At 39.6% G+C, this 14,641-nt stretch overlaps 2 protein-coding genes across 3 annotated transcripts in view; one reads left to right on the forward strand and one right to left on the reverse strand.

The window, feature by feature from the left end:
- Positions 1-3,224, forward strand: part of bag1 (BCL2 associated athanogene 1) — an 18,174-nt gene extending 14,950 nt beyond the window's left edge. The window contains exons 6-7 of the mRNA XM_068004686.1: positions 168-230; positions 2,715-3,224. Of these exons, the coding sequence (XP_067860787.1) occupies positions 168-230; positions 2,715-2,804 (153 nt within the window). The 3' untranslated portion in view covers positions 2,805-3,224. The remainder of the gene's footprint in view (positions 1-167; positions 231-2,714) is intronic.
- The window catches only part of fastkd3 (FAST kinase domains 3), a 24,906-nt gene continuing 13,485 nt past the window's right edge, over positions 3,221-14,641 (reverse strand). For both annotated transcript variants that reach the window (XM_068004664.1, XM_068004672.1), the window contains exons 4-7: positions 13,114-13,288; positions 10,829-10,898; positions 5,253-5,367; positions 3,221-4,850 (exon numbers count right to left, since the gene is read on the reverse strand). In XM_068004664.1, the coding sequence (XP_067860765.1) occupies positions 4,752-4,850; positions 5,253-5,367; positions 10,829-10,898; positions 13,114-13,288 (459 nt within the window). In that variant the 3' untranslated portion in view covers positions 3,221-4,751. The remainder of the gene's footprint in view (positions 4,851-5,252; positions 5,368-10,828; positions 10,899-13,113; positions 13,289-14,641) is intronic.

Below are 14,641 nucleotides of genomic sequence, written 5' to 3' on the forward strand. Positions count from 1 at the left end.
ACATAATCTTCAGCAAACTTGATGAGAAGACCACGTACCATACTGGATTATCCCCTCTGTTTCAGGAAATTCCAAACTAATTTTATTTTAAACAGCACTATAGTTCAGATTTGTGCAGTTTGAATTGCTTATTCCTTATAAATAAAACATTTCAAATTTATTTTCAGAGTTTGCCTGATGACTTTAGTGACTGCAGACATAGGAGGAAAGGTCTAGTAAAGAACGTACAGGTGAGTGTCTGTCTTCTTGCATATTGGAGATTTAAGGAATATCTTTCTCCAGCAATAGGTGATTGTGACTAGGTATTGCATGTTGCTTTGTTCAGAAAGTGCTACTCTGAATTCACAATTTCATGTGCAAGTGATATGTATATACAGGATGTCCAACTAATGCAGAGCAGCTATCAACAAAGCCAATGAAATGTTGAGCTACATAGCCAGAACAGTAGAGAAATTAGTATACAGTTATGGTCAGACCACACCTTGAGTTCTGTGTCCAGTTTTGGTCGCTGATAAACAAAGGAGGGTTTCAGGTGCTGGAGTCACTGTGGAGAAGAGCCATGAGGCTGATTCCCTGGTGTCAGACAACTGAGGCATGAGGAAAGACTGGAGAAGTATGGGTTTGTCAGCCTGAAAAAAGAGGCATCTGAGAGGTGACCTTGGAGGTAGGTAATAGTTAAAGGAAAGTCTGGAACATTACTTCAGATTGCAAGAGTAGAAAAAGGGGAGACAGGTTCAAACTAGTAAAAGGTAAATTTAGGACTGATATCAGGAATTTCCTCAGAGTTTTCAACTCATAGAATGGACTTACAGACAGATATAGTAGAGGTGAGAAACCTGGAATCATTTAAGAAACAATTAGATACTGAAATGGGCAGACTTTAGCATCATTCTAGATGAATGAACTAAGATGGACCAAATGGCCGTCCTTATCTGTAATTATCTTGTGATTTTTGAAAGTCAGACCCAGAACCATACTGCGTATTTTAAGTGTAGTAGGCATCTTATTTAAGTGATAGCAGAATCCTCAAGTTATCTTAGATTGCAACCTCAATTTTCATCCTACAGATGTTGCTAGCTAAATCTCCTGTAGCCCATATCACTAAAAACATCTACAATTCAGACTGCGAACAATATGTTTCACTTCAATTCTGCTACCTGGAAGCATGTGTGTAAATGGTTTAAATGTAAATTCCCAATCATCCCAACATGCATAATCAAATAGTCCAAGTGTCTGGATATTTCAAATTTAATGCTGCATTTACCAATCTGAAACTGGAAGCTGCAGTGTTGGGTCTGCCTAGGCAATACCTAGTTTATATTTCCTGGCTGGAAATTCCAATGGCACGAGATTGCTCTACATAACTGTATAATCACAGTGGTTAAACTTTAAATATTTAGAGCGTTCGGGTGGCAGCAACTCCACTGTTAACTGCAGACAAGTTTAAAAACTGCCCATGAGGCCCAAGGGACTTTATAAATCTAGACTGATAGTGCAATGGAATTACCTTCCATGTGGTGCCACAACCAAGTGATGTGAAACGATCCACTTCCTGGAGTCTTGTCCCACTTCTCTCCAGAGACTTGAGATTTAAACTACATTAGCTTTGGTACAAGTGGAAACTCCCTCAGTCATGCTAAAATTCTAGTTCAAATGTTCCATAAAAGGAAGGTTGTCTAGTACGGGTAAGCTGCTGAAGAAACCCATGAATTAGTCTAAATACCAAGAATATAGGCTTGTAACATCTCTTTCCTGCCCCTCCCCTTTCAAGAACAAAATTAATCCAATGTTTTGAAATTTAAAACATTGGATTCTAGTGATCACACTGAAAAAAGTGCACAAATATAATGCACTTTATTTCAAACTGGACATGCAATAAAAATTGGCTATTTTAAAAACTTGTCCTTTCATATCTGAAGTGTTGCATGAGGTTTCATAACTTTGCTAAATATATTTCAGCTAGCAGATCATAGCCTAGAATTTGAGACCCGTTTTCCATTTGGAATTATATTAGGGCCGGGAGGGGAAATTTGGGGCAGGACTTATTTCCGCCCTTTTGTGTCCGGTCTGATAAATTCCAACGGGCGCAGGTACTTCTTTTAACAGTGTCCCTTGTCAAGATATTTCATTTGGAGGCAGGACGCCAGGCTCACCCAGATGTCCCACCAGTTCTGCCCAGTGTATAGCAAACGTTAAGTATTCACCATGCAGTGGCCGTAACCGGATGACAATCTATCTCCACTAGGGAAGTGGCGAGTTAGCAACTGAAATTCATTCACTGGCTACTTAGGCCAGACCAGGAAACATCCCCAGTGCTGCCAGAATTGGCGGGGGTGCCTGCCCATATTATGCAAATGACCCTATCCCTAGGGTTTGGGATGTGGTCAGGATCTGGGGCACCTCTGGTGGCAGTTTTGCCAGCTCGTGTAAGTGGTTCCACCTGAACTGACATTCCTAGCATCTGGAAAAAAGAAACTATCGTTAATGCTAAAGAGGTCTAACCTCTGATATAATTTTGGCAACCAGGGTACAAACTGATTCGTTTGACATTTTTTGTCTTCATTCAAAAAAATCACAACTTTTTTTTAAAAAATGGAATAGTAAGAAATATCCTGCAAAACATGTAGAATGATTTAGATGGCCTCCATCAAACGTATATAAAAAGCCTCTACATTTTATAGTGAAGCATGAAATTTCTCCTTTTTTGGCTGCAGACTTACTTGGCTCAGTGTGACGTCATTGAAACAAATATCTCACAGGAACTAGAGAAACTTCAATCAAAGAACCTTGCTCTTGCTGACTGATTTTATGGAAATAATGGAGGATTATAATAGTAAGGAATCACCCTCTCCAGTTTTTACTATTTAATCTAGAGAACTTTTAAATTATTTACAAACTGGTGTAAATAATGGTTTGAAGAGCAGGAAACTTTGTAATAAATGTATCCAACTACCTTCTAGGACAGTAATGTGTGTTTATTCTGATAATTCTCTCTTCTATTGAGTCACTCCAGAAGGTTCTCCCAGTTACTAACTACAAAGACACTGGGTTGTTTTAAAACACTTAATGGTCATAAGTTCAAGTATTATTGGACATAGTTGGCACTGAAGTAAATGTACACAACATTGCTTTTTTGTATTCTAGCAGTATGCTGTACTGCTTGCATGTGATGGTTATTCAAAATGCAATCTGCATTTCCTTAATAAATTACTTCATTCCATTCATTTGATATGTCTAATTTATTTAACATTCTTTGGTGATTTTCATGATTTAACCATAGAAATGGTTTTTCTACATAATTGAAAACATACAGAATTATACAGGTGATCTCAGCTGTGCTTCTGCAGGTAAGTGGTTATTTACCCTATAGGAGTTGGTGCTAGACCATTGTAACATGCACATCTTCACAGCTATCTTAAAGTAGAAGTTGCAGAGTTGGGCAAGTCAACTCCCACTCCTTGACTCAGGAGGTTTATGGCCCAATTAGACTAATGCAGAGAGAAAATGATTTTCATGCCATTGTGAAAAATAAAATAAACTGATCTTTCCTTTATTAGCCAAGGCACAGAATATAAGAGCAGGGAGGTTATGCTAAAACTGTATAAAACACTAGTTAGGCCACAACTTGTGTATTGTGTACAATTCTGGTCACCACATTACAGAAAAGATGTGATTGCGCTAGAGAGGGTACAGAGGAGATTTACGAGGATGTTGCCAGGACTGGAGAAGTTTAGCTATGAGGAAAGATGGGATAGGCTGGGGTTTTTTTTTGGAACAGAGGAGGCTGAGGGGAGATTTAATTGAGGTGTACAAAATGAGGGGCCTAGATAGAGTAGATAGGAAGGATCTAGTTCCCTTAGCAGAGAGGTCAATAACCAGGGTGCATAGATTTAAAGTATTTGGTAGATGAGTTAGAGGGGAGCGGAGGAAAAATAGTTTTACCCAGAGGGTGGTGGGGCACTAGAACTCACAGCCTGAAAGGGTGATAGAGGCAGAAACCCTCAACTCATTTAAAAAGTACTTGGATGTGCACTTGAAGTGCCGTAACCTACAGGCCTACAGACCAAATGTTTCAACGGCACAGACACGATGGGCCGACTGGCCAATAGCTACTGAAGGGTTGGTGTAATAAGGCCATAAAAGTTCACGCAATTTTAAAGATTAATATTTCTAACAAATTTCAATCAATCACTGAACTATGCAACTACTTTTGTGCACATGGTGTAGCTAATCAGATAGGTCCATCAGTACTGGAAACAGTGTTAACCAGGAGTCAAAGCTGCTATTGTGCACACTGAAACCAATCAGCTAACGTCTTGGTTGTAGTACTCAACCTTGCACCACCTCCTTCAACAGATTGTGCCAAATTTGTTCTGCTCAAAACTTTAACTTTGTGGGTTTTTGGACATTAAAAGGTAAATCATATTAATTTGTGGATATGAATAATGTACTTTACTAATGTGAATTTAGTACTGGATTCATTTTTTTAAAAAGTAGTCTCTGCATAACGGCATTTATAAAATACACAACTAATAGTATTTCAGGACTTTAAACAAAATGCATTTTGTGCCTTGACATTGCCATTCAGTCTCCTACATTTTCATTATTTTCAGTAGTTGTTGGATTTATATGGTATTCAAGAAACTAAAAATATTAAATATTGCTGTAGGGTATCCACGATTGTATACTCTCTATTGCTAGCATTGTGGGCTTCTCAGATGGAAGTTAACTGGCTCTTCATTTTGTTTTCTTCACCAAGCAAGTCTGTAGCTGTGTGGAAAGATCTTCTTGTGAAGGTATTCTACCACCTCCTCACGGCTCTGCAGCCTGTCAAACTCGTAGAATGGAATCTGGATAAAACAAATTGCAGGTTTTCACATTTTGCTTAAGGATACTTAAGTAATTGATAGCACAAAAGTGTTTGCATAGTTCAAAAACATACGCTTGAATTCACGCAAGACACTAAATGTAATCACAGGCTGTCTCTAGATGATAGCTTTGAAGGTTGGAATTGCTGCCAACCAAGCATTTTATAGCCATATATTCAAGTATTTTTTTTATTTGTTCATGGGATGTGGGCATTGCTGGCAAAGCCAGCAATTATTGCCCATCCCTAATTGTCCTTGAGAAGGTGGTGGTGAGCCACCTTCTTGAACTGCTGCAGTCTGTATATGTTCTAATTGTTTTTTTTTCCCCATGCGATAAGTCATTTATAATTCTCCCAAGTTGTGGTATCCAAACCTTAAGCCCACCTGTACAACATCGTAGCCCAGCAGCTGCAGTTGCCTCTGTTTGATAGTTTCTTTTCCAAGCAGATTGCGACTGTTTACAGAGAACCTCTTCTGGTCATCAATGCATAGTGCTATTCTGAGAAAGATTAAAAGATGACTAGTATACATAACAAAAATGGTTTCAATAACAACTTTAATTTATACACTACCTTTAACATAAAAACTTTCCAAGGTTTAGTTTTAAGGTTTTTTTACAAAGGTGGAGAGGTTTAGAGAATAGGGTCAAAGAGAGTGGTAGGATAATACAAAGCCAGAGTCAGATCTGGAGCATGGTGGGGGGGGGGGGGGGGGACTGTAGGAGATTGCTGAGCTAGGGTGGGGCAAGACCATGGAGGGATTTAAAATGAGAATGAGGATTTAATTTAATGCACTGTTGACTTAAAATTGTCACTGGGTGACGAATTGCAATGAAAACAAATGGAAGATATGATTGTGTTACTTCACATCACTTAATCTGACTAATACATTAAACTCCAAAGCAATTAGCAGCTTTCCTGGTTTCTGTAAAATTTGGGTGCTAACAATGAACCATCAGTGAAGATATGAGGTGCGTCTCTCATTACAAGTACTGCATGTGTGGCAAGCAAAACCTACAATAAAAAAAATCTTCCAGAAATTCAAGAGCTATAGTTAAAATCTCTGCCTGTATTTCAATCTTTAATACGTGGCTTGGGTGACCTTAGCGTACTGGTATGCAGTGTCTGCCAGCTCACAAAGCTAGTGGGCACCACATGATAGTGGCTGTGACATCTGACTTCAGTTATTTTGGGATAAACTATACATTAGTTTAGGTAGACCACCTTTAATATTTGTGATGTCCTTTAAGGAAAAAAAAACTACCTGTACAGAGCACTTAACATTTCTGTAATTTTACACTAATGTAAAAACAGGCAGTATTTCTAGACACATGATCAAATGGATAGAGGAAATATAAAACTTACTGTTAACATTACTGCTTTATTAATTGGTATATAGATAGTGTGAAGAAACATAACAAAACATAACAGGAATAGGCCTTTCAGCCTCTTGAGCCTGTTCTGCCATTCAATTAGATCATAGCTGATCTGTAAAGACATTCAGTAATGTGTAAATGCAGAATACAGGAAAAAAAAGTATATTTTTTATAAGCAGTTGCTAAAGTGGACAGTGACTAAGTCTACAGAACCTTTTTTAAAAAACCACACAAGTGCCATCTAGTGGTATAACTTGGTTTTACACAAAGATCTCCAACGGTTATGTCCACACAGACATGGTTCAAGAGGGACACCAAATATCTAGTGGCCACAAAATTAAAAAAAACTTGAATTCATAGTGAATGAGATTAACCTTTTGTTTTTATTTTCAAAAATTGTCATTTTTAGAATTGTGTCTGTACAATTTTAGAATTGCTGTCATCTGCAAACATTTTTACCACGGAATATCACCAACTCAAAATGCATTTATGCTATGTCACTTCTAAATGAGGAATGGCATAACTGACCCCATATAAAGTGATTTTGATACCATGGGACACGAGTGAATAGTGCATACCAAATTGGAGAATAAACTCATTTACATCACATGTTGGACATAATATTAAAGCAAAGTCAATTATGTTTAAGAATTCATTTATAGTGCTTTCAACAGAAACATGTCAAAAATTCATGGAAACTCTACTGAATGAGAAGTTGTTATAACATCCTAATCATAACCTGTTATCTCGGTTCCATTATGTTTTTGGTCAACTTGTGACACAATTGCAAGGTTAGGCACTTGAATGAGTCAGGAATAGCACTTGGTGTTTTTGCAGCTTTTCATATGGTAATACATTTCCTACATTATAACAGTGACTACACTTCAAAAATACTTCATTGACTGTAAAGCACTTTGGGACGTCCTGATGACGTGAAAGGCGCTATATAAATGCAAGTCTTTTTTTGTTTATAGTCTTCTTTCAAGGTTAAAGAGTATGAATTTGGCTAACCTTTCCTCATAACTCATTCCCCTGATACTAGGGATTAGGCTTCTAGGCCTTCTCTGCATCCTTTTCAACACTTGGCTGTTTCCCTTGTGTCTCATTGACCAGAAATGAAGGCAGCACTCGAGGGTTGGCCTGATCAGAGCACATTGCAGCTTTGGTATGATGTTCTCAGGCTTGCACTCTACTGATTTCGCGATATGATTCAACATTGTTTGTTTTTTAATTGCTGCTCTGTAGTGACTAGTCACGGTAAGTGTCGAGTCCACCTCACTCCCAGGTCTCTTTCCGCCTCTCCCCTGGCCAGTACGTTAAGGATGTTCCCCGTTCTTCCATTCAATGCATGATACCTTGCACATATATCTATTATATTTTTGCCCACTACAAAATTTGTCTATAGCACCTTCCCGCGTGAGCGCAGGAGATGCAACACCTGTCCCTTCACCACTGCCGTTCCCTCCGTCCAGGGCCGCCAAACACTGCTTCCAGGTGAAACAGAGATTCACTTGTACTTCTTTCAATTTAGTATACTGTATTCGCTGCTCACAATGTGGTCTCTTCTACATTGGGTGATCGCTTTGCTGCACACCTCCGCTCTGTCTGCAAGCATGACCCTGTTTGCCATTTTAATTCCCCGTCCCACTCCCTCTCTGTCCTCAGTCTCTTACACTGTTCCAATGAAGATCGAGGAACAGCACCTCATTTTTCATTTAGGTACTTTACAACCTTCCGGACTCAACGTTGATTTCCATAACTTGAAATCATTTTTTCAGACAGCAAGTGCTGGTAATGGTTCTGCTGTTGCCATTTACAGCTAATCTAGACCGATCTTTTGTTTCTTAACCGGTCCCATTATCACCCCCCTTGCCTTGCACCATCATCCTTTGTCATTTAATCACTTTTGCCCTATACTCTATCACAGACTCCCTTTTTGTTCTTTCCTCCACCCCTTCCCCTGGCTCTGTACTTGCTTAAAAACTTTAACATCTTCCAGTTCTGACGAAAGATCTTTGACCTGAAATGTTAACACTGTTCCTTTCTCCACAGATGCTGCTTCACTTGCTCAGCTTTTCCAGCATTTTGTTCTTATTACAAAATTTTTCTAGGTCCTTCTATAGCTCCTTGGCTGCTCCTAATTTTGTATAATCTGCAAATTTGATAACTTTTGTTATGTTTCTGAATCTAGATTGTTTGTATATTAGAAACATTAAGGGCTCCAGCACCAAATCCAGGGGCACTTTACTCAGTACATCTTCCCAGCCCAATATAATCAGTACCTGCTATTTCCTCTCTTCCAGCCAATACCTGTTCATGTCCAAGTTTTACTTAGGCTATCTACTGCCTTAAGCTCATGCAGCAGCCTTTCATATAGAACTTTACAGAAAACTTTTTGGAATTTCAGGCACACTACATCATAGAGCTTGAAAATAGATACCACCTTGCCTTATTACCAATTAAGTATTTATTGACTCACTCGTGAAGACTGCTAGCACTTTTTGGGGAAATATTTCTTATTTCGCTTGGGTATAAAGGATTGCCTGGGCATAGCTGAGGAAAATCGGGCAAGGAGGATTGCACACATGTAACAGAGCTTGCATGATTTTTCACCCAATTAAATTAATAGACTCCGTTTCGACGTGCAATCGTCCCAACCAATTTCCCTCTACGTATTGTGCCCATGTAATCCTTTAATGAGGAAAATCTGCCCTTTCATCTCCAGTCTCACTTAGCGCCTCAGGTATATACTGTCTGTCCCTGATTTTCAGCACGTTGAGGCTGTTTAAGACCTCCATTCAAGTGAGGTCAGTCATTAAATTTAGTTGCAGACTCTCCAATAATGGGTGGCATGATGCTAGTCTCTTAAGTGAATACTTCCAGCAGGTAACCATCTAGTACTTTAGTTGTTTTAAGATCATCCTCAATTTTGAACCCGTTTACATCCTTAAGGGATCCCAATTCTTCTTTGATAACCCTAGTTATTATCGGGAAGAATTTCTTACTATTCTATTCGGCTTCCACAGCTTTCTAGTTCCCTCCACGCTCCTCTGACTGACTTTTTATATTTTTTCCCCAAGTGGTTCCCCTCACCTTTTGTAGAGTTTGTTTTACTTCCACTGGGTCACTTACCATTATCAAGTTGAGATCTGACTTACGTTTTGTGGCATGCCCAACAAAATAGGTCTGAAAACAGCCCTACATTTCATTTACTAGCTCCTATTCTAGATCAGCTGGACATTTCAGTTTATTAGGTTGGTTGAAATCCCCCATGAATATGATCTTTCAATTTCCTTTCCCCCACTTTACTCATTTAAATCCTCATCCACTGGAAGGACATTTGTACCAATCATCTTCATCGACAACCTGATGATTCTATTTGAAATGCTATTAGTGCTGATGACACCATCCTTTACAGAGTTAACTCCACATTTAAAAAGGTGAGCAGCAACCAAAATAATTGCAGGCCAACATAGACAGAACTGGACACGAGAGGATAAATGGTGTCCTTTTATTCTTGGAGAAAACAAATCCATAACACCACAGAGATCAACTGATACTGTCTACATATCTTTGCTATGGGATGCAAACCCACTCGACTTACATTCTGCCAGTTAGCTTGGTAATCACAATGGCGATTCAAGCTGATGCGAACAAATAGCATCGTGGCTTAGAAAGACTGACGGAAGAATGGCAATCTAACCAGAATTTTCTACATCCTAGGGATGAAATGCTGCAGTGTTGTTAAGCAGAATACAGAGAAAATCCATCTCTTGGACATTTATCAATATAACTGGATTGCACGACCTGCAGACCAGTGAACTTGATGAGCATAGCCTACTCGGATACACCTGGATTTTCAGTGGTTATAAGCACAAGAGATGTTAATTCTTAAGCCAGCCCTCCATGTTTATATCAGGACCATAAGAGCTACTCAAGTTGCATCTCAACACTATGGGGTAGAATTTCTGCAGGGGTTCTCCTGACTGACAGCCGTAACTTCAGCAGAGACCCTGGAGAAATGGCATAATGACCATTTACAGTGTTTCTGCCAACGTCCAACCCAAGTTACAGAGGACAATTGGGAGAACCCCCACGGAAATTCCAGCAATCTATGTCAATCCAAAAGTTGTGCACATCAGCAGAAAAACTTCACACACCCATCTGTCTTTAGCACTGCTGACTGTTTGGTAATAGAAACCCTAACAGACCAAATACATCTCTAAAATAAATAGACCGTAGCAGGGTAGACTTACATGGGTTCACTTCTCTCCTGCCAGTAGAATTCTGCAAGAGTGTGTAATCAGCTGGAACATTGTCCATTGTATGCAGAAAATGAAACAGGACAAACTATGGTTGCTGGAGCACACATTAGGCTGTAGGAAATCTGCAACATTTCTGTTCAATCCCAGTACAATTTCCATCTCCCGTCAATCATCATCAGGGATAATTTTAGGAAAAGATCTTGTCCTTGTTGCAATTTTCCCCATTTGTACCCAATTGTTATGCTGCATTCTGACTGATAAATAAAAAAATTATCTGATTGACAACAGCTTCATTAATTCATTCTAATTAATGTTCTTACCTCCTGAATACTTCTTCACGCCGGGAGGCAGGAAGCACATATCCTTCTTCATCCAGTTTAATCTCAGCATCTGAAAGTGGAATATATTTTTTTTTACCTGAAAAAATAAAACTAAAACCTAGCTGTAAGCTTGTTCTATAGAGCTGATCAATACAATATTAAGAGGCAATGCAGTGTTGCAATACATTAGAGCTGAATAGCATGTGGATACATGTTGCTGAGCTCATATATAAAGGACAGCCACTGAGCAGAGGATAAACACTTTCTCAAAGCAAGGAAAGGGGAGAAACAAAAAAGTGGGAATCACCTCACTCTTACAAACCCCTTTCTGACTGATTACAGAGCAGTATTGGCATAGGCCTGGGAGCAGATCACCTGCCCATCCTCTTGGCTTGTATACAATTATGGGCACAGTACAAATTAAAAGACAGGACGGGGAGAAAACATCCTGTATTTATTTACCAATAAAAATGTAATATCACTGAAGGCCATATCCTAATACTGAAAGTAAATTTAGTTCACCACAAAAAAAAACATTTTTAAGTCAAAAATGGGGGGGGGGGGGGTAGCTGATCTTTGGATTCATACTTATCTTTTTTCTGGTATTTTCACACAAATTATTCAATTTTTTCCCAACTTACTGAGTTTTAAAATAAATAAACCATTAATTATTTTCCAATACACTATTTAGACTTGGAGGAGGGGGTAGCAGACAAGTTTTCTCAAATATATTTCTACTAGTGTATGATTTATTAATGCTGGAGGCACAGAATCATAGAAAGGTTACAGCACGGAAGGAGGCCATTCGGCCCATCGAGTCCACGCTGACTCGATGCAAGAGCAATCCAGCTAGTTCCATTCCCCCGCCCTGCGAATTTTTTCCTTTTAAAGTACTTATCCAGGTCCCTTTTGAAGGCCATGATTGAATCTGCCTCCGCCACCCCCTCGGGCAGTGCATTCCAGATCCTAACCACTCGCTGTGTAAAGAAGTTTATCCTCATGTCACTTTTGGTTCTTTTACCAATCACCTTAAATCTATGCCCTCTGGTCCTTGACCCTTCCGCCAATGGGAACAGTTTCTCTCTATCTACTCTGTCCAGACCCTTCGTGATTTTGAATACTTCTATCAAATCTGCCCGCAACCGTCTCTGTTCCAAGGAGAACAACCCCAGCTTCTCCAGTCTATCCACGTAACTGAAGTCCCTCAACCCTGGAATCATTCTAGTAAATCTCTTCTGCAACCTTTCTAAGGCCTTCACATCTTTCCTGAAGTGCGGTGCCCAGGACTGGACACAATACTCCAGTTGTGGCTGAACCAGTGTTTTATAAAGGTTCATCATGACTTCCATACTTTGCCTCTATTTATAAAGCCCAGGATCCTGAATGCTTTTTTAAGCACTTTCTCAACCTGTCCTGCCACCTTCAATGATTTGTGCACATATACCCCTAGATCTCTCTGTTCCTGTACCCTTTTTAGAGTTGTGCCCTTTAGTTTATATTGCCTCCCCTTGTTCTTCCTACCGAAATGTATCAATTCGCATTTTTCTGCATCAAATTTCATCTGCCACGTGTCCGCCCATGCCACGAGCCTGTCTATATCCTTTTGAAGTCTATCACTCTCCTCCTCACTGTTTACTACACTTCCAAGTTTTGGGTCATCTGCAAATTTTGAAATTGTGCCCTGTACACCCAAGTCCAAGTCATTAATATTTATCAAGAAAAGCAGTGGTCCCAGCACTGAATCCCTGGGGAACACAACTGTACACCTCCCTCCAGTCTGAAAAACACCCGTTCACCACTACTGTCTGTTTCCTGTCCCTTAGCCAATTCTGTATCCGTGTTGTCACTGCCCCCTTTATTCCATGGACTGCGATCTTGATGATAAGCCTACCGTGCGGCACTTTATCAAACGCCTTTTGAAAGTCCATATACACCACATCAACTGCATTGCCCTCATTTACCCTCTCTGATTCCTCATCAAAAAACTATATCAGGTTAGTTAAACATGATTTGCCTTTAACAAATCCGTGCTGGATTTCCTTAATCAATCCACCCTCGTCCATGTGACTATTAATTCTGTCCCGGATTATCGTTTCTAAAAGTTTCCCCACCACGGAGGTTAAACTGACTGGCCTATAGTTGCTGGGTTTATCCTTATACCCTTTTTTGAACAAGGGTGTAACATTTGCAATTCTAAAGCAAAATCCTACACAAATGTACCCATAACACACGTGGTTTATGCTGAACATCTAGTTTCCAACAATTTTGGCAAATATTTGCAGTACCTAATGTATAGCCATATGGTGTCAGCACACGGGAGGCAAAGTAATTCCTCGCTCCAAGAAGATCAGTCAGGGCATTCTTAACTTTGCTGTAGAGATGTTCATCCACCAGGCTTTCCACCGAACGTCCTGGTGTGAGAAATGATTTTACCCGATACTTTGGAGGAAGGCTGGGGCCCTGTTGAGAACCAGAACTAGTTTATTTCTATACCAAAAGTGTCTGTGTCACACAAAGTATTAGGTCAAATCAACTGGTGACAATCCTCTTTCTACTAGACACTCAATATCCTCTATTGCTTTAGGTAACAATTTTAACAAAATAATTGTATGCTGATCAGATTTTTTTCGAAGTGTCTCTTAAATAGGTGGAAACTCATTGAGAAAAGGGAATTTTGGTAAGTAACATAAGTTCACGATAAGCTTAATATGGGGCGCTGCAGGCTTAGATAACTGCCACACATCGAAGAGGTGTCACTACATGCTATGAAAAATATTTATAAAAATCAGTAGTTGGACTTAAATATCACATTTCTCAATAAGACGTAAATATTCCCATGTAGCAACATTTCAATCGAACAATTTTCTTGATACCGGGAACTGGAGTGCATAGAGTATACCAAGTGTTCGATGATGAATTGCACATTGCACTAACCATCCTCACTCATTAAATTTTTACCTTCACTGCTTTGTCGCCACCATTAAACAACAGATCTCACATGTGTATTGGCAGCGTATAACCTCATAGAATACCACATTGTGAATGGGGCCTCAGAACGTCACAAAGGAATTCACTACAAATGCAATATATTAAGGACAGTATTGAAAAGCACCACCCCATTGATGGCTCAATGATGAATACCTAGTATCCATCCATTTTGCTAAATACTTGCAGCACCTAGTGTGTAGCCATACGGTGTCAGTAAACGGAAGGGTGGAAGGAACAGCCAAGAGATATTAAGTATATTTTTGAGCTTTTTTTGTCAGGTTGAGAGGGGTGGTGGGTGGAGAGAGGGAAAGAGGTTCCTTAAAGTGAAAAATATTTGGTATGGGGAGCAAAACACTTTTGCACATTAAACATTCAGGCTGGGGTTTGCTGCTTCTGTGCTCGCCAGCCTGGGATTTTCCATCCCATCATTTTAATGGATGGAAAATTGCAGGCTGCCAAGTGCATAAGTGGAAAACTCAAATACCAGTGTCAGCATCAAGTACTTCCACGTCAGGTATGCCTTTGCCAGATGAAAAGTAAAATTCCCTCTAAACTGCCCAACCTATCTTAGCTGTAACCCCAGAAGAGCAGCCCTACTGCCCAATGTACATTTTCCATTTCTTACACTGGTCATCCTGAATGAGGCTGCTAATACCATACCAATACCTGCTGAATCATGGCTCGTTTTGCACAGTAGATGTGCCAATTAGAAACTGGGTTTAGACTATCTGGTTTCAGCAAACATAGATTTATACTCCTCTATACTCAGGAATATCTCCCCTCTTTTTCAGTGGTAAGGAGTCACAAAATAATGCCAGAAATTCT

Source organism: Heptranchias perlo, chromosome 2 (genome assembly GCF_035084215.1).
Source record: "Heptranchias perlo isolate sHepPer1 chromosome 2, sHepPer1.hap1, whole genome shotgun sequence".
Taxonomy (NCBI): Eukaryota; Metazoa; Chordata; class Chondrichthyes; order Hexanchiformes; family Hexanchidae; genus Heptranchias; species Heptranchias perlo.